The 19,345-nt window shown below is 53.7% G+C and overlaps 1 protein-coding gene across 2 annotated transcripts in view; it reads left to right on the plus strand.

Moving 5' to 3' along the window:
- PC (pyruvate carboxylase) overlaps positions 1-19,134 on the plus strand; it is a 52,932-nt gene extending 33,798 nt beyond the window's left edge. For both annotated transcript variants that reach the window (XM_078602450.1, XM_078602451.1), the window contains 14 exons: positions 38-200; positions 698-880; positions 2,056-2,200; positions 2,562-2,651; positions 3,859-4,080; positions 5,869-6,025; positions 7,449-7,689; positions 8,445-8,694; positions 9,008-9,252; positions 9,474-9,653; positions 14,074-14,220; positions 14,696-14,797; positions 14,953-15,090; positions 15,559-19,134. In XM_078602450.1, the coding sequence (XP_078458576.1) occupies positions 38-200; positions 698-880; positions 2,056-2,200; positions 2,562-2,651; positions 3,859-4,080; positions 5,869-6,025; positions 7,449-7,689; positions 8,445-8,694; positions 9,008-9,252; positions 9,474-9,653; positions 14,074-14,220; positions 14,696-14,797; positions 14,953-15,090; positions 15,559-15,807 (2,512 nt within the window). In that variant the 3' untranslated portion in view covers positions 15,808-19,134. The remainder of the gene's footprint in view (positions 1-37; positions 201-697; positions 881-2,055; positions 2,201-2,561; positions 2,652-3,858; positions 4,081-5,868; positions 6,026-7,448; positions 7,690-8,444; positions 8,695-9,007; positions 9,253-9,473; positions 9,654-14,073; positions 14,221-14,695; positions 14,798-14,952; positions 15,091-15,558) is intronic.
- The last annotated feature ends 211 nt before the right edge of the window (positions 19,135-19,345 follow it).

A 19,345-nucleotide genomic window follows, 5' to 3' on the forward strand; every position in this document is an offset into this window, starting at 1 on the left:
CTCACTGTCGTCGTTGTCGTCACGTGTCCGCCGGCAGCGTGGACCTGGTGCACTCACAGATCCACATCGCGGAGGGGCGCAGCCTGCCCAGCCTCGGCCTGCACCAGGACACGATCCGCATCAATGGCTGCGCCATCCAGTGCCGCGTCACCACCGAGGACCCGGCGCGCGGGTTCCAGCCGGACACCGGCCGCATCGAGGTGCGTGTGCCGCTCGCGACGCGTTTGGCACCAAGCCCAATTACGTTTGTTCACGGTCAGCGTGGGGCGTCTCTGGCTTGCGTCTAATGCTGTCCAATCCGCCCCCCTGTCCTGTTTCTCAGCACCGTCGTCATTGTGCACTTCCGCGTGTTCCTTTTTCAGTAAAAAAAAACATTTGGTTTTTAAATGTCTATGTCTCTGATTATTGTGTAGTCGTAGGTAGAGGGAAATAAATTCTTCTTTAGGCACTTGAGATGTAATTGAATAGCGATTAAGAACTTTTTAAGTCCACTGCTGGATGAAGGACTCCCTCGAACACCGTTATCAGTCACGGGGGTGGGTTGATCATACTTCACCACGCTGGCGAGTGCGGGTTGGTGAAGGGGTGGGGAGCACGCCCAGAACCAGTTCACGTGTCACTCGCCCCTGATGTCAGCCGCGGCCGGGAATTGACGTCGCCTTTGCCGGTTGCGACGACGCCGCCGCCTCGGGTGCAGGTGTTCCGCAGCGGCGAGGGCATGGGGATCCGGCTGGACAGCGCGTCGGCGTTCCAGGGCGCCGTCATCTCGCCACACTACGACTCGCTGCTGGTGAAGGTGATTGCGCAGGGCAAGGACCAGCCGTCCGCCGCCAAGAAGATGAGCCGCGCTCTGGCCGAGTTCCGCATCCGCGGGGTCAAGGTGAGGCGAGCACCGAGGATGCGTTGGCGGTGCCTCCCGCCTGCTCGCTGCACGCGCGTTCACGTGCAGCGTGATGCCCCCCGCGCTGCGCTCGCGCGCGCTCGTAGGGACGCGCCGTGGCGTCGGCAAGGGGACACCGGAGCCACCGCTCCTCGAATTCACCTGCGGCTGGGCACGGATGAACCCACATTCCGCGATCGTTCCTTTTGCGTATTTTTTTTGGTTTTGCCGTTGATTCGCTTCTCCCTCTGTCGCTCGGCGGCTGCGAGGCAGCGAAGCGTCCCAGCGTGCGACGGGTCGGGTGAGCGATCGGCCATCTCGCGTCTCGGCAAATGAACGCTCGCCCCGCCCTCCCGTCCGCGCTGGGGCTGTGAGCGAGGTGGGGGTGGTGTGGGTGGTGGGGCTGGGATGTGTTGGGGCGATTTGCATGAGGGCTTGATCCTACGCTCTCCACTCTAGAGACCGTGACTTTCGGTAATGGGATTACTGGCTCTGGATCTTGTGGCAAATTAGCGTCGTTCTCCAGCGCTTTCCCGTTTCTTAAAAAGAAAAATTGCAAATACCAGCGCCGCCAGGAGCCGTGGCCAGTCCATGGGGATTGTCGATGTCAATGGATGGCGTGGGGCCGCCGCCTGCCCAGCTGCTCGCTCGCTCGCCCGCTCCTGCGAGTGAAGCGACACTCGGCTCCTTTCTTCGTGAAGCGACACGGTCCTGACACGCACACTCCCATGACGCACCATGTGTGCACGCGTCACCCTGGGAGCGCTGTCGAGGCATGCATGGGGCAAGCTCTCTGATGGAGGTCGCAGGAGGGACGCCCTTGTAATTGTGGTATTGACGAATGTGTGTGGGTGTAGATGGGTAAAGGTTAGCGCGCTGCGCTAATAACGGGTGTGCACGAGGATCGATTGGTGTGCCGGAGGGGCACAGCCTCGTTGTGAGTTCCTTGGTCCGGCCCATCCGGATTAGTGGCTAGGATAGAGAGTCAGGCTTTGGGCCTTTCCACCCCGTCCTGTATTAAGACACGAACCTTGACTGCAATGGTTTTGTGATCTGCAATTTTGTTGCAAAAACAACATCAGCATCTTTCACACGGTGTGTAGCTCAACATTCTAAAGAGTAAAACAAAGTCTCGTTGGCCTAACTTGGCGACCACTGTCCTTGTCCGTGTGCAGACCAACATCCCCTTCCTGCAGAATGTCCTCAACAACTCCCAGTTCGTGTACGGCACCGTGGACACGCAGTTCATCGACGAGAACCCGGAGCTCTTCAACCTCAAGCCCGGCCAGAACCGTGCCCAGAAGCTGCTCTACTACCTGGGTAGGCCTCGGGCGTGTGCACGGTGGCACACAGCCTTGGTTTCTGTCACGAGCGGCCGAAGCCCAGATCCGAAGCCAGGATCTGAACAGGGGAAGGACACGCGCCAACGGCACTGCCGCCTGCTCCAGGGCCCCCCCTCTGAGTGGTGCACATCCACCGCCGTAGTTCACAACGCAAACAATAAGCGTGCGGCCAGGGCACTGACGTCGGAGTCCCGGCCTGCCCCTCGGCAACTTTTGGAAGTGGCCGCTCGCGTAAATAAAGCAGTGAAGGAACAGCGCGACTTACGATGTTGCCGGCTCTTCGGTTTTTGATGTCGGAACAATCGGACGTTGTGCCGCCCCCCCCCTCCCCCCTCCAGGTCACGTGATGGTGAATGGAGCCATGACCCCGCTTCCAGTCAAGGCCAAGGTTTCCGACATCGATCCCGTGGTGCCGGACGTCCCTCTTGGTAATGGATTCGCTTCCACAATCGATCCGCTGCTCACAGCCGGGCGAGCTAGATGGACCGAATAGGCCCTCCTCTCGTTTGTGACTCTTCTTATGTTCTTATTTACGTTGTATAATGACGTGATCTGTGCATGCCATCAGCATCGTCATCGTACTCATTCGGCATTTCGCGATTTAACGCACCACGTCGTCACTTTATTACTCCGCGTCGCCTCAACCCCAAGCTCACATCACTGACAGCATCACCACTGTCTGTCCTTTCTCGTATCCGTCGCCTCTCAGCCTTCGCCTCCACCACCACCTACCCTGTAAATTGCTTTGATTTGCGTGATTTGAATATTCGTCGGCGCACTTTTTAGAAACGCATGATGCAAGCTGGGGGGTATTTACGTATATAAGGAACGCATTCGTGATGCCAAGGTTGTTCGTGACGAACAAAGTGAAGCAAAGAGAAGCAATCACACTTTTGTAAATCTTTCAAACTGCTAAAATGAGCGGCTCTGGACCTACAGGATGAGGATCGCAGCATTTCCCCACGGACGTAATTAAAGCGAAAATACTGCAACGTTGAGGTGATAAGCGTGCGACTGTGCCACCGCAGCCCTGTGGAGGGTTTCATTTCTCGCCCGATAATTACAGGCTTACTGGTATACTGAAGTACGTGGCATGCGGTGAGTAGGCACGGCCATAGAGAGAGGCATTGTGGATGTGGTGTACTGGGTGCGTAATTATATTCTGGGTCGCCGACCCACACAGACCTGGCCGAAACCCTGCGTCTAGTTCACTTCACACTCACCTGCCTGCAGCTCAGCCGATTGTACCTTCCATCTCTATTCAGGGTAGTTGAGCATTCCCCTACTTGTGCGCAGGTTACCCCAACTTACATACAGGCGAGTGGACCTTGCCCCTAGCCTGCCACATGTATATTCAATGGGTAGAGTGCTCTTCAATTGAACGACCTGTTAGCCCAGAGCGCATCGTAACAGGAGCTAGCCGTCTGATGAGCTCTCTCACCGAGCATTAGGTGGGCGTGGTGTCAGATCATTTCAAGATCTGATAGTGAATGTCCCCCATTTTGAAGCAGGCCCACCTTAACGCACCGCTCGGTAAGAGCCGACTTCCGCCTCGTAGCGCCACGGCAGAACACTCTGGGCCGTTGAACGCACCTCAGGTGAGCTGATGGCGCGTACCGCTTCGCCTGTGCGCAGGCGGGCCCCCGTCGGGATTCCGGGACGTGCTGGTGTCACAGGGCCCCGAGGCCTTTGCCAAGGCAGTGCGCAAGCACCGCGGCCTGCTGCTCATGGACACCACGTTCCGCGACGCGCACCAGTCGCTGCTGGCGACGCGCGTGCGCACGCACGACCTCAAGGCCATCTCTCCGTTCGTCGCTCACTCCTTCAGCAACCTGTACAGCATCGAGAACTGGGGAGGTGAGTGGCGCCCAGCTCAACCGCCCTCCCTCGCCGCCCCTCCCCACCCCGTGGGGTTGCGCGTATAACCCTGGAGGTGATGTCGGTGGCGTTGGAGATACTTCGGCGGTCGGGAGCGGCTTGCGATTGGAAGCTTGTAAATTCAAATCCTGGTTGGAGGTTGACGCAGAATATCATCCCTTCCTCCCAGGGTTGATTCAAAAACGAAGTTTTGGGAATTCAGCAGTGGTTGGTTGTCCTGTGGATATTTCTTACCCCCACCAAAGGAGCGTGGGGAACATCACAGGCTCAGGACTGTAAGCAGGAAGTAAGCACTGCCTCAACGCTCATTTGAGCAATAAATCTCCCTGGCTCTTTTTGAGCATGGAGGTTGCCTAGCTACATTGACCTAATGCCGGGCTGGAGCAGTCCTCAGGCGTGTGGCGTTGATCAACTCGGCTCAATAATCGATGACCGCAAAAAGCCCCCACCAAATTATTTTGAGGTTTTGTGCTAAGTTCCAGATCAATGCCATCAACGGAGGTGAGTGCCACCTCCCACTCATTAAACCATGTCTCTAGATCCCAGTTGATTCTGTTGGGCTCCCCTTTCTTGGTCTTGCCAGTCAGGGGTTTCGCAATCTCTGCTAGCTTTAGAATAAACTTCCTGGAATACCCCACGACACCCAAGAATGAGCGAGAAGCTTCTTTTTACCGGTTGGAGCCTTTTGCTTGAGACCTTTTCTGTACTTTCTCGTCCCGTGGTTGGAGATGCCCTTCACCTACCCCATGTCCCAGGGAGTCAATCACCGTCGTATCCCATTTGGAACCTTGTCGGTCGAGCCGTCAAATGTCCGTTGGCGAGTCGTTGTGGGAACTGTCTCTCGAGGACCGTCAAATGATCCTCCCATGTCTCGATGTAAATCAGTACGTTTGTCGATGCATTTGACTGCCTGTATGACACCCCTGTAGCAGTCATCGTGTCATTCGGCTAAACACTGCTAGTGCTGGGGCAGCAGGTTCGTTCCCATCTTTCAATCCCCTGCCTTCTGTGATCAGTTTAGTTTCCTCGACGGTGTGTACGTGCGTCACAACGCGATGTAACGGGCACGCGCATTGCCTCAATAAAAAGTTTAAACACTGCCGGGTGCGTTCACAACTCCGATCGGCATCACCTTAAACTCGTACAGCCCGTCATGCGTTGCAAAAGCAGTCTCGCATCGATCTTCAGCTGCCACTGGAATTTGTCCCAGCAGCCTCTCGGCAAGTCTAGGTGGGTAGAATATCGCACCCCATTTAGTTGTCCAAAGAGTGCCTCTTGGTTGGGAATTGGCTCCGCTTCCTGTACTGTTACCTGATTCAGTCTACGGTAATCTGTAGAAAAGCGGACCGATCCATTTTTCTTCCCAACACACACCACGGGACTAGAGTGAGTGACTCCTCTGTCGCCCCCATGTCCTTCATTGACGCGATTTTCTGCTCGATTTGCCGTTTACCAGCTAAAGCACTGGATATGGCTTCTGCCGAATGTCTGTCCAGGCTTACTTGTCAGTACGTGTTTGTACTTTTGTAGCACAGCCTTAGCCCCCCTTGCCATCGTTCCGAGCTTAGTTGCATACTTACTGCTGCGTCCACCAAATTTCCCTCTGCCTCGTGTGGCTCCCACTTCATATCTGAATCGTCAGCCAGGCGAATGATACCCGTTTCCACAACCTCCAGTTGCGTCACTCCACAGCCGTAAGCCTCTGCCTTGCCCCCCTCCCCGCCTTGCCCTGCCCTTGCCCTCTCCCATCCCTCTGCCACCTCCCAGGGGCGACGTTCGACGTGGCGATGCGCTTCCTGTACGAGTGCCCCTGGAAGCGCCTGCAGAAGATGCGCAAGCTCATTCCCAACGTGCCCTTCCAGATGCTGCTGCGTGGCGCCAACGCGGTGGGATACACCAACTACCCCGACAACTCCGTCTTCAAGTGAGCGGCCTCGCATCCCCCGCCCCTCGTGGCGGCAGGCGGGATACAGGGGGTCCCTGATATACGTCGGGGTTAGGGACCGGAAAGTTGCGACTTGGAACGAAACGATGTTTAACGGCAGAATTCCCCAACCCCCCCCGTAAGAATAAATAGCAACGAAAATATACATACCGTATGTGTGCACTACCTGTTCTATACTGTACAACGCATACTCTACACATTTAAAACCAATTCTGAGTTCATAAACCTTTAAACAGCATTTATACTCAAACACTTATTTGAAAACCATTTTAAAGAGCATTTTGAAGCAGCCCTGTACACTTTAAAACGTATTTGTGATGACTCAAACATAATTATTTTTTATGTAAGAGTGCACAGAAACTTAACCTATGATGTGTATGATCTTACCCAGCGGATTGGATGAGTTGTGTGCTGAAGGGTTGCGATGATATTTTGCGATAAAATCCACGCCGATTACAACGAGCACTCGTAGCTATGCATGCGAGAGAGAACACACAGCTGTGTTCAGCTGAGCGGTGTCAAAAATGATAATCGATCATTATAATCGTCACTGGTGCCGCCGGGCTAGTAGCGCAGCGCGCTGACCGCCTACTCAACCACGCGCAATGTTCAACTCGGCTTGGCTGAAAATTACATAGCGGCATATATGCGGGGACATTTTACGTTGCGTTCCTCAAAAAGTCAGCGACTTGAGTGCGGGGCGACGTATATCGGGGCAACCCCCTGTACGCCGGCACCGTCAGTTTTCTTGTTGCGGTGCGAGGTGAGCGTCGAAAGCGTTCTCACGGGACCGGCGGCGGTTCTCGGTCTCCTAATTGCGGCCTCCCCGCGCGTCGCAAGGCCGGGCTCATCGGTTTTGCGAACGGGCAGAGCCGTGGGAAATGCGGGAAGATCGTCCGCGATGGAGGCACGGCGGCCGGCTCTCGCGAGGCGCGGCGCACGAGCCGTTCGGCACAGACCGGCTCGTGCGCCGCGAGTATGCCGACACCAAATCGGGGCCACACGGTTTCTCTTTCCACAGTTTTATCCCCCGATCGTGCCATTGGCGTGACGTAACGAGACGAAGATCATTTGGATGACGTGTTTGGGCTCTTTGTTCACGATGTGAATCTGGCCTTGTGCATTGGTCTGCTGTATGGCGGTGTTGACGACAAATGTGATGACGTTTGGGTTCATACAGTATCAATTTAGTAGCTTTATTGTTATGTTTTCCCTTCTATATTTGCCAGCATGTGAATTGTCTCCACAGTTAGTTAATATTTTGCCAGCAAAGACTAATGCTGGACACCACTGTGACAGCTCCCTGCAGCATGAATAGCGAAGCAGCGAGCGAAGTCACTCCATCGTGCTTTCTAAGGGCCCCGGCATTCTCTGCTGCGGCTGCTGCCTTTCTCCGTGGCAGGTTCTGCGAGGTGGCCAAAGAGAACGGCATGGATATCTTCCGCGTGTTCGACTCGCTCAACTACCTGCCCAACATGGTACTGGGCATGGAGGCGGCGGGCAACGCAGGCGGCGTGGTTGAGGCCTCCATCTCCTACACGGGCGACGTTTCGGACCCCACCAAGACCAAGTACAACCTCGAGTACTACCTGAAGCTGGCCGACGACCTGGTCCGTGCCGGCACCCACGTCCTGGGCATAAAGGTACCGACGCGCCTCCAGCCCCGTCGGCCTTGCTCGCTTCGGCTGAATGGGGGGAACGCTCACCTGTGGACAGGCGATTTGGGGGCTCGTCTGTGGACAGGTGGTGATGGGGTGATGAGCTGTAGTCGGGCCCTCAGCCGCAGTCGGGCGGTGGGGCGGTTAGCCGGAGTCAGGTGACGGTGATCAGCGACGACAAAGTGACGGGACCCTCACTCGTAGTCGGGTGAGGGGGCGCTCACAGGTGAGGTACCTCTCACCTGTGTGTGTGCGATGAAGAAGGGTCGTTGTCCAAAACATCGCCTATTGTTGACGTTTCGTATCGGGGCATTGTTGTTAACGAGCGAGTTGAGTCTTTACAATGATACTGCAGCTTGACGTGCACTACGTGCCACTCTGGTTCACGAGTAATGCAAGTTTTATCGTAACTCCCGGTTGGCAAGTGTAGGATTCTCGAAGCGTTGTGCCAACCTTTTATAGAACATTGTTATCTGGGGAGCGTCTTGTTTATTGAATCTCGCAAGTACGACTATAGTTGGGCAGTCCAGAAGTATTTTTGTTTCCCAAAACAGAGAGAAAATAAGTAACCTGGGGCTCTTTACGTCAGATCAGCGAAGGCACGCAGGAACATAATGTACATTTCAAAATAGACACCGACAGCATGAACAATACATAGCTCATTACCGCGAATCGCTTGGGCTTCGATGACATCATGATCTTGATCACCCTCGCCCCTTGCCGCTCACCGCAATTCCAAGGACATGGCGGGGCTACTGAAGCCGAAGGCGGCGCGCATCCTGGTGGGCGCGCTGCGCGAGCGCTACCCGGACATGCCGATCCACGTGCACACTCACGACACGGCGGGCGCCGGTGTCGCGTCCATGCTGGCGGCGGCCGAGGCCGGCGCGGACGTGGTGGACGTGGCGGTGGACTCCATGTCCGGCATGACCTCGCAACCCAGCATGGGCGCCATGGTGGCCTCGCTGCAGGGCACGGAGTTCGACACGGGTGGGTGTGGCGGGAGTGCGCGGCTCGGGGCGGGCGCGGGGGGACAGATGCCACCACTGCGCAGGTTGGCCTGGTTATGCCGTGTGGCTCTCCTCTGGGTTTTCTGGTTATACTGTGCGCCGTTTGGCACGATGTTCAACGTTAACTGCCAGGCAGCAGCCTTCGCCGCCAGCCAACGACGAGCGTGCGACCTCCCTCGTCGCTCAGGAGACGTGCGGCCTGACCCTTATCTCGACCCGGTTGCTGCGGAGCGCTCGCCGTCATTTTCAGTAACGGCTCGATAACACGTGGGCGCGGATCTGACTCCCCGCAGGCATCGACCTGCAGAAGGTGTTCGACTACAGCGAGTACTGGGAGGTGGCTCGCCAGCTGTACGCGCCCTTTGACTGCACGGCCACCATGAAGTCGGGCAACTCGGACGTGTACGAGAACGAGATCCCTGGCGGCCAGTACACCAACTTGCATTTCCAGGCGCACAGCATGGGGCTTGGACACAAGTTCAAGGAGGTGAAGAAGGCCTACGCCGAGGCTAACAAGCTGCTCGGGGATCTCATCAAGGTGCCGCCCCCCACCCCGCGCCCCCTGCAGGCGCCCCCTACACGCACCGCTTGCAGGCGCCGCTTGCAGGCGCCGCTGGCACGCCTCTGCATGCACGGCAGAGTGTGAACTATTAAATGTTCCTGCTTGAAAATGAGGTGTGAGACTCCCGTCGGTGAGCTGACAGGATGCACCGCGTGGCGTCACCACCCGCCTGACCCCCGCCCCCCACCCGGCTGCAGGTGACGCCGTCATCCAAGATCGTGGGCGACCTCGCGCAGTTCATGGTGCAGAACAACCTGACCCGCCAGGAGGTGGAGGAGCGAGCCGAAGAGCTGTCGCTGCCCAAGTCCGTCGTGGAGTTCATGCAGGGCGCCATCGGGGTGCCCCCCGGGGGCTACCCTGAGCCACTGCGCAGCAAGGTGAGAGTCTGCCCGTCGCTCCTTCCAACTCCCATCCAGCATCTGAATTGAGGAATGCTCGCTCTACCGCTGAGCAGATTGGTCAGTTAAAATGTATGTATGTTGAACTCCTTTCGCACCATTCGTAGCCAACCGTGCAAATCGGAGGTGCGAGTGTGAGGCCTGTGAATGCCAGATCTTGACGAATAATTAAACTGCTTATGTACGTGGTAAGTCCAGGCACTTGGCTCGTGATTGTGGCCAGCGGAGGAAGAGTGTCCCAGGGACTAAAGACTTTAAGGTCCACACAGAATTAACGGGGAAACTGTTCACTCTGACATCAGGAAAAGGTCACGTTGCAGTATTGGCTGATGGTTCTGTCAGGTCCGTCATGTAGACCGACTCGACCCACGACCAAAACATACAAAATGCACTTTGCACTTTAATGTTAAAATATTTAACACAACACAACAGCTAATTGTAAAACAATCACATTAACCAACCCACTCGCGTCTCCCCCCGAAAAGTCACCCGACCGCACCTTGGGGTCTCAACTCTGGAAACTCCTCTTGGCCTCGTGCAGGAGCAGCTTGCAGCCTCAAACCCCTGGGCTGTTGATGCAGGAGTAGCCTCCTGAGCTCTGATGCAGGAGCAGCTTGCAGCTTCAGACCCCTGGGCTCTGATGCAGGAGCAGCTTGCAGCTTCAGACCCCTGGGCTCTGATGCAGGAGCAGCTTGCAGCTTCAGACCCCTGGGCTCTGATGCAGGAGCAGCTTGCAGCTTCAGACCCCTGGGCTCTGATGCAGGAGCAGCTTGCAGCTTCAGACCCCTGGGCTCTGATGCAGGAGCAGCTTGCAGCTTCAGACCCCTGGGCTAGACTCAGGAGTGGCTTCAGCCTCAGACCCCTGGGCTCTGATGCAATGAAGACACGCCTGTCACGAGTTGCAGCAGGGTGACAGCCCCGGGAGACTCGCAGCCTCTGTGCTCGGCAGGATTGTGGACGTAGAACGCCCGCAGTTTATAACTTGCAGCAATCGTGTGTACCTAGGAGACTCACCTTGCCATCTTGTGCCGTCAGGTCGCGTACGACCTCTGGTGACATTCACGACCAGACTTTTTCATCCACACCTGTCTCTCGCTGCCTCTCGTAGCTGGGTTCGTGTAAGGCCAGCGGGGTTCTTGATGTCGTCCATCCACCTCCTCCGAAGTCGACCTCTGCCCCTGCTACCTTCTCCATTCTCAAGCAAGACCGATTCTTCTAGTCCAGGGGTCGTCATTTACATGTCCAAAGTTTGTCAATTTCTGTTTCACGAATAAGGCCTCGAGTGGAAGAATGGGGACCGATCTCTCCCAGGACGGACGTTTGATATTTTGGCTATCCACGGTATACGTAGCATTATTCTCCAGCACCACATTTCGAATGCGCCGATCCTCTTTCGCTCACTCAATTTCGGCATCCATGACTCACATCCATGTAGGGAAACAGGGAATAACAGAGCTTTGACAAGCCTCTCCTTGGTGTTTATGGTAATGCATTTGTCTCTCCATATCTTTTGTATAATGGCTGTTCTACCGAGAACTAGCTGCATTCTGTAGGGCCACACAACCCCGTCTTCAGCAAAAACCTGTTGAGACTCCGAGCCTCCGTAATCGGCGGTACTGTAGACGTGGAATGCCCAACAGTTGCAGAAATCATGCGTGCCGAGGAGACTCCCAGCCTCCGTACTCGGCAGTACTGGAGACATCGTCATTGGTTGCAGAAATGTGGGAGGTTAATCAACGGCGAACTCTCCCTACCTGAAGGCGTACGGCAGAGGCATGGCACGACCACCACCCAGTCGCCGGGAGTGGTCTAAATACCACTGTCTGTCACACTGAAAACCTGTTCATACACTTCCTGTGCCAAACCTGCCTGTAACCCTGCACAAACCTGCTGATACACTTGCTGTATCAAACACTCTGTCTGACACGCTGAAACCTGTTCATACACTACCTATATCAATCAGTCTGCCTGTAACACTGGAAGCCTGCCAATATGCTTCCCATGTCAAACAATTTACCTGAAAACTCAGCTCTCTACCTGAAAGACTCTAACACAACCTGAAAATAACGTTTTTCAATTGACTATGCCTGAAAACTAAAATATGATCACAATGTGCCATGAATGTACCTTTCAAATTAACATCCTCAGAAATTACTTTATCAAGGTGCACCTGTTGAAATTTGGAAAACACCTGAAACAGCTAACCGATTTACCTGAAATATTACTAATGTAAAATAACTCTCTGCCCTGAACTCGCAGGTAACATTTGCAAACGTATTTTATGGCTATGGCCCCAACATTAGGCCCATGTGTGTACACCTGCTTTAATCAACAGTTCCTGTGTCCGTGTTTCTGTCTGCAAAATATTTTCAAACATTATAATTAGCTCCTCCGGGCTAAAAGACTTGTGCAGCACTGCAGAAGATGGCCCCTCCCACGCTATTTCTAGGCAAGGACGGGCTTCCACGTAGCGTCAGGCCGCAGCTGATGTGCGGCGCCTACTCGCTTGTCTGCGTGCCTGCTTGTTTGTCTCTCTGCCATACTGCCTGCCTGTTTTCTCATATGTCTGTGTGCCCATATTCCTGTGCCCACCGTTGTGTCCGTCTGTCTGCCTACCTACTTGTCTGTCTGCTTATCTGACCGCGTATGTTCCTGTCTGCCTGTATCAGAGGCGGGCAGTCGGGGCCAGCAAGGCCTTCTTTGCTGGCCTAGAGATTGTTAGAATCAGAAAATTAAATATTTTTTAATTGGGTATATATTTTTACTAATGCTATGTGTATTTAACAAAGTGCGTTCTCATCAGTTTATTGACGTAATTTCATTGCTACTCTCTCGCTCAGTTGCGCTACTTCCAGTGCAGCTCATAAATGAGAGCTTTTATCCAATCAGATTTTCCACCTGTGATGTCCCTGAGGCCTTCAGAATGTCGAGTGGATCCCATCTGCTGTTGAAGCAAATGGGGACGATGTTGTTGATTGTCATATTCTTTAACCAATCAGATTTCGAGTTTGCCATGTTGGGCCTATTCTTTGACACGCCGGAGCCTTCTAGCTGGCCTAGCCGCCTACGTTAGCATTTTTCGCGTGGCGTGATCGGAGGGTCAGTTAGCTAACTGAAGTAAAACTAGCTAGCACGTAACGTAGCATCATCTAAGATTTATTTATACTTTCTTTCGTGAGGTTTAGATTTTTAGATGTAGTGCTTTAGATTTTTTTTTGTGGAGAAGCCTGTTGAATCCTGATTGTGTTATTTGTGTTTTACGGCATTTTTGCTTGCTTGGTGGTCGTATGAGTAAATGTGACTGGTTGTTGCGAGTTATTTCTTGTTTCTTTGGTAATGACATTGATTTTTGCTACGCGATGTCTATTTGTGATGCAGCATCCTGTCATACTGCGTAATAGTGGTACATCCTTGATGGTTTCAGTGACCATGTATTCATGTCGCTGCAATTAGTGTATTGTAACTCTCATAGGTGTTGAGCCTCGTGTTAAAATCACTTAATTCCACTCGATAAAGGTTATTGCCACTGTGAATATTGGGTGGTTATGTCGAATGACAATAGCATATAGCCCTAGTGTCATGGTGAGGTTATTCGAAGACGGTTTAATTGCGGGATGATAGCACTGAAGGCCTAGGTGTAAAATACACGGCCCGCCACTGGCCTGTATATATTTACTACTATGATGAGCCAAGAATGTCTGTGTGTCCCGCGCGTGACGTCACTCCACGTCGGCCAGCCCCCCTCATTAATACTCATGAATATGTGACGTCCTCCACATGGACGCCCCCCCCCCCCTCATTAATAATCATGAGCGGGTGACGTCACTCCACATGGAGAACCCCCCCCCCCTCGTTAACAGTCACTCCACATCGAACAGCCCCCCACATTAATAATCATGAAGAGGTGACGTCTTCCAAATGGACATCCCCCATTCATATTAATTAGTGGGTAACATCACTCCTCCCCCTCCTCAGCGCCAAATTACAACCCTCACGACAAAGGCAGAACCCTCACGTCATGCGATCTCCGTAACGCTGTTGAGACATAGAATAACAAGGGATTATAACCTCTAAATGAAATAAGTCTGTGTCACCGCGGCCTTACAAATTGCGCACAAATTGATGCAATGAATACTACGTCGCGGTCTGCTTTTTGCTTGCAAGTTTCAGATTTACTGAAATGCACCCGTCCTTGGACCGGCAAAAGGCTAGTGTCTGTATATTTGTCTATCTCTGTCTGCCTTTGTATGTCTGCCTGCCCTATAGCTGTCTGCTTACACGTTTGTCCATCTGTTTAGCTGCCTATGTCCTACTTGCCCATTGTCCGTCAGGCCTACCGCTTGCCCGTCCGCTTGCCCATCCGTTCACCCGTGCGTCTTTCCCCGTCGTGTCCCTCCAGATTCTGAAGGACATGGAGCGGACCGAGGGCCGCCCCGGGGCGTCGCTGCCTCCCCTGGACTTCGTGCAGCTGGAGAAGGATCTGAAGGGGCGGCACGGGAGGGACATCACCCCGGAGGACGTCGTGTCGGCCTCCATGTACCCGCAGGCAAGGGAGTGCGCCGCACGTGATCGCAGGGCAGAGCGGTGATGCTAAGAGCAATTATAATTCCAGAGTGCGGTATTGACTGGGTTCTATTCAGCAGTCCATTACTGAGCATCGAGCGTTGGCAAGCCCCGTGCTTCCGTGTGGCTCAACCGCACAGGTGATGTGAGCATTCCTCAATGGCTATGGTTTGTTGTTGTGCCTGTTAATAAATGTGTTTATTTTCAGTCTGCAAGTTCAGTGCAGAGTTGGTTTTAAAAGTGTTTTGTACGTGTAGAATTTTAAACATAAGGTGACATGCTTTGGCTCTGTGATATTTTTAAAGGTTTTATTTGAAATGTAATATCCCCCCCCCGCTCAAGGGATGTTAAAACATTGTATTAACAAATTCAAAGATGGAATGAGGTGAAGTGGCGGCGCAGTGAGCCAGCGTTGATGGTAGACTCACACAAGGGGTGGGGGTGGCCGTGTCGTGCAGGTGTTCGATGAGTTCAAGGAGTTCACGGCGCAGTACGGGCCGGTCGATTGCCTCAACACTCGTCTCTTCCTGGAGGGGCCCCAAATTGCCGAAGAATTCCAGGTGAGGCCTCACACCTCGTCGTACTTCGTCATCACTCGTCGGCCCTAAGATGGGTCGTGCCGCAAACTGCGACGCTCCACCAGAAAGTAAGAGCGCTGAAATGTTCACGAAACCTCATATCGCCGCTAATTCACAACGCGACGGGTGTTGCGCAGGTTGAGCTGGAGAGGGGGAAGACGCTGATCATTAAGGCGCTGGCTCTGGGAGACCTCAACAAGGGCCACCGGGAGGTGTTCTTTGAGCTCAACGGGCAGCTCCGATCGGTGCTCGTCAAGGACACCAAGGCCATGAAGGTAGAGACGCACGATCCAATCATCGGCCGCGTTAGAGACGCGCTGCATTTTATGTATTGCCGTTGCCTCCGCGCGATGCTCTGATTCCTTTATTAAAGAACGTGGTTCAATCGCGTGGTCTTGAAAAGAGTAAAGATCGGCCAGCGTCACCAGGAAGCTCCCCGCGACGAGGGTGGCAAGCGCGGTGACGGCAACGCACGACCTCGTTGCGTCGTCGCCTCCGTATGCGCACAGCAGGGGGGCCACGCTGCCCTGCGCCGCGTTGGCCGCAATCGAGCGCCGACCTCTCCGACCCCATCGACCGCTGGCCGATGGAGGGGAGCGGCTCGCGCTCCGCTCACGCTCGGGGCCTTAGGTCAACTCAGCCTTAAACGAGTACCTGGTGTGTAAACACGAGTACTCGTGAAACAAAAGGCGGAAAGTGGTCTTTGGTCTGCGCGTAAGCGTGGCTTCTGCTCTCGTTCACAGAACATGCACGTGCACCCCAAGGCGCTGAAGAGCGTGAAGGGGCAGGTGGGGGCCCCCATGCCGGGCAACGTGATCGAAATCAAGGTGAAGGAAGGGCAGCAGGTGGAGAAGGGCCAGCCCCTGTGCGTGCTGAGCGCCATGAAGATGGAGACGGTGGTGAACGCGCCCATGACGGGAAAGATCACCAAGCTGCACGTGCAACCCAGCATGCACCTGGAGGGCGACGATCTCATCCTGGAGATCGAGTGACGGGCGTCATGCCGCGCCGGCCCCTCGTCGCGTTCCGTTTCTTCGGGCCTCACCTCTTCAGCCCAATCCCTCGCCCCTTCCTAACCCTCCCCCCCCCCCATCTCTCCCTCCCTCGCGCTGTGTGCGTGCGTGAAATCCGCACCTGCGTGGGACGCGGCGCTTGTCCCCTCACCCGTGCGATAGTTTCACGGTTCTGACTCCCGCGTCGAATGAAACGCGTTTGGACGCGCCTGCGGGAAAAGCCTGCGCTAGCGTCCACGCACCATTCGCCCGGGAGCAAGGCGTGTGCCCGTTCTTGGGTATCGCCGCGGAATCTGACCATTGCAGCAATTGACACTGAAATTATTACCTCCGCCCTCTGCTTTCCGGGGCTCGCGAGTGAACAGGGCAGATAGCGGCACGCGCGCGCTCTCGCGTTTGTCTCGGGATGTCGCCCGCAGACATCCCGAGGTCCTGTCCACGCCAGGCTTGGGGTTGACCAAGTGCAATGAAAGTATTTTTCTCACATTGATCGCAATTAGGATTGCTAAATGAAACTTGACAGTGCCTCGCCGCCGCCGCCGCCGCCGTCGTCAACGCGGTCCGTGCTTCTCGGCAGAGTTCGTGAAAATAAACCGCGAGTTCGTCACCAGGCAGCTGCACACATTGCGCGTCGACCGCCACGCCTAGAATTTGCCGGTAATCGTGGGCGTTTGGCACTGTTATTTAATTGGAGATGTTTTGTTTGTTGGGTAACGGCCTTAGCTAACCGATACCAGCGCGATGGGATGAATACAAACCCCCAAATCCCCCCCCCCAACCCCTTTCCCGAGCCTGATCCACTTGCAGCGCAGCTTGCGTCTCTGAACCGCACCTTCTTGTGCCCGTACAAAGCCAACAAGTTTCTGGATGTGAAACCGGAGGCCACTTTTAAGGGCCAGCGTTCGCTTAATTGTTTAACCTTGAAACGTGTTTGGCCTTGTTGTCTAGGCCGGGGTACACGTCGGCGTCGAAGGTGAAACACGTTAGCCAGCCGTGGCAATGTCGAGGTTGGTGTCGCGGTTAATGTTGGGTTGAAAAGGTCGGTCGTCAGGATTCTGCAGCGGGTAGCTTTAGTAACAAGCGGCTCTTGCAACGTTGAGTAAGTAAAGCATTGTCGGCGCCATGTTTTCTGGTTCCAAAATATAATTCCACGAGGTCACATGGCACATTTGGACCAATCGAACGGCAGTTTAACCCATAGCATTGACGAATAGTGGACAAGTGGCGACGGGAGCATTGCAGAGTTTGCCTGAAGCGCTGAACCGACCGTCTGTGAGACTTGTCGAGCGCACGCCGTCTCCAGAATTAGATGAGGATAACTCGGCGTTCATGCAGAAAGCACAGATTCTCTCCGCCACGACAGCTTGTCACGCCAGAGCCACGGGTAAATATATGCTCAATTTGTAATGAGGATTAAAAGTTTATAATTACATTTCAAATCAAAAATTTAAACCAGGATGTGTATTAGTCCCATAATCTGTTCTCTGACTGAGAGGGGATGGGGCGGTGTGAGCTGTGAGCTATTTCAACCCTTTGCTCGCAAGAAAACGGTAGTGAAAATAACAAAGTGTGAAATAAGTTAATACCGTGCTATATTTTCAGCAGTGAGAATACTCAAGTAAGAATTCCGGGCCACTATCTTAGAAATGAACGCCTAATTTTCGAACCAATTTTTTTTTTTTATCAACCGACGGGAGCTCTCTTTTTTTGTTAGTTGACCCTTCTTGGTGCGCGTGCCTCTCGGGTATCAACACGGCCCACGCCGTGCCAGCGGGATGGCTGCTCGCTGCAGCGGGAACTGTGCACAACGACGCAGCCAACGCGGATGAGGGGGGATCTGTGCTGGGTGCGTGGAGAGTCGGGGGGGGGGGAAGAAAAATGCATTTTGATCGACCGTCGGTCATTAGGAATTCTGCCGTGGTCCTTGGCTCGCGGCTGATGAGGAGCTCTGCGATGAGGTTTTTTGGAACACGGCGCGTGTAGCGGCAAGATTCTGACATTAGCGGGCTGCAAACTAAAATTAGGCCATAATTACAGCAATTGTGTATATAGCATTAATCTGCGGGGGCACTAATAAGTAGGAGCGTGACAGATGGGTATTTCAAAATGTCTCTACGAGCATAACAGTAAATTGTAAATTTGTTTCTTTATGAATTATAAACACCACTCATTAATCCGAAAACTTGCCGATCGAAAAATGCTTATGAGGGCGATCGAACTTGTAATTTTAGAAATTGCAACCACAACGTAATAATCAGGGGCGCGTTGATCCGTTACGAAAATTGATTACAGCCGAAACGGGCAACGTGGCAACGGGTGCCACGTGCTATCATCGCTCGAGCGTCTAGCGATGGTAACACGTGGCACCCATCGTCACGTGATCATCGCTCGACGGTCTCATGATCACACGTGACAACGGGTGTCACGTGTGATCATTGCTCGACGGTCGGCTGAAGCCAGTCGCTGGTGCCGTTGCGAGGGTTTGCTGCTCGTTCTGGAGACGATTCCACACCCCCACCGTGTGGGCTAACTTCGTAGGCTGTTGGGGGGGGGGGGGGGTGCCACGAGAGTCCGCGAACCCCCGCGGTTTCTGTTCCCCCGATCGGGATCGCAGGCCACGTCGACGATGACCAATTGTGACGCGATAATTGCACGACGGGCGCAGGCGAAGCTTTTTTTAACGAATCATTCGCGCGTGTAGAATTACTTCAGGCCTAGTCAATCATGTTTACTTTTGAGTTTACAAAATGCTTTTACGTAATTGCGTAACGAATGATTGAAATGAATTACGCCGCTCGCAGCACAAGAACCCTCACGTGCAAAATCGTCAATCGTGGAGCAATAATAATAATGCGTGTGAATCGTGAAGGGGTTATTTAAACGTGTTCGTAAGTCCGACACTAACACATGGTATGATTACTTGAACGAAGACGAACGCCTTGTAAATGGCACGCTGTGCGTGTGTGCGGTCGACATGTTCACCGTGATTTTGCTGTGCTGAATGTCGCCCCCCCCCCCACCACTTTGTGGCCTCCCGTGCCCAACGTGATGGGAGCAACACGCCCCAGGTGTGTCTCATTCCACAGACGAACCGGGCAACGCTGAAATGATCCTACAGGAATGTTGTATCCCACGAATACACGCGTTGAGCGTCGATCCCTCCCCCCAACCCCCCTCCGTTACTTGTGTTCAGACGGAGAACAAATAATTACTTAGAGAGTATATTTGAATGATTGTTTAAATAAATGATAGGTGTACTCTCGTGATGGATGATATAATACGAATAAATACAAGACTTGTTATGTATCACTCGATGTTTTTATTTTTTTCAATATTTACCGATGACTTCATGGCCGTGTGAGCAGTGACCTCCCCCCCCCCTCCTACATTTAAACTTTCAACTCGGCACACCAATCTCTCTCTAAAAATAACTCTTCCGTATGTCGAGATAACTGTTGGGTCTTCTTCAGAACGGTCTGAAGCCTCTCGCTTTCTACCTTGACCGGCAAAGCCGGCG

Source organism: Lampetra planeri, chromosome 18 (assembly GCF_965212315.1).
Source record: "Lampetra planeri chromosome 18, kcLamPlan1.2.h2, whole genome shotgun sequence".
Lineage (NCBI taxonomy): Eukaryota > Metazoa > Chordata > Hyperoartia > Petromyzontiformes > Petromyzontidae > Lampetra > Lampetra planeri.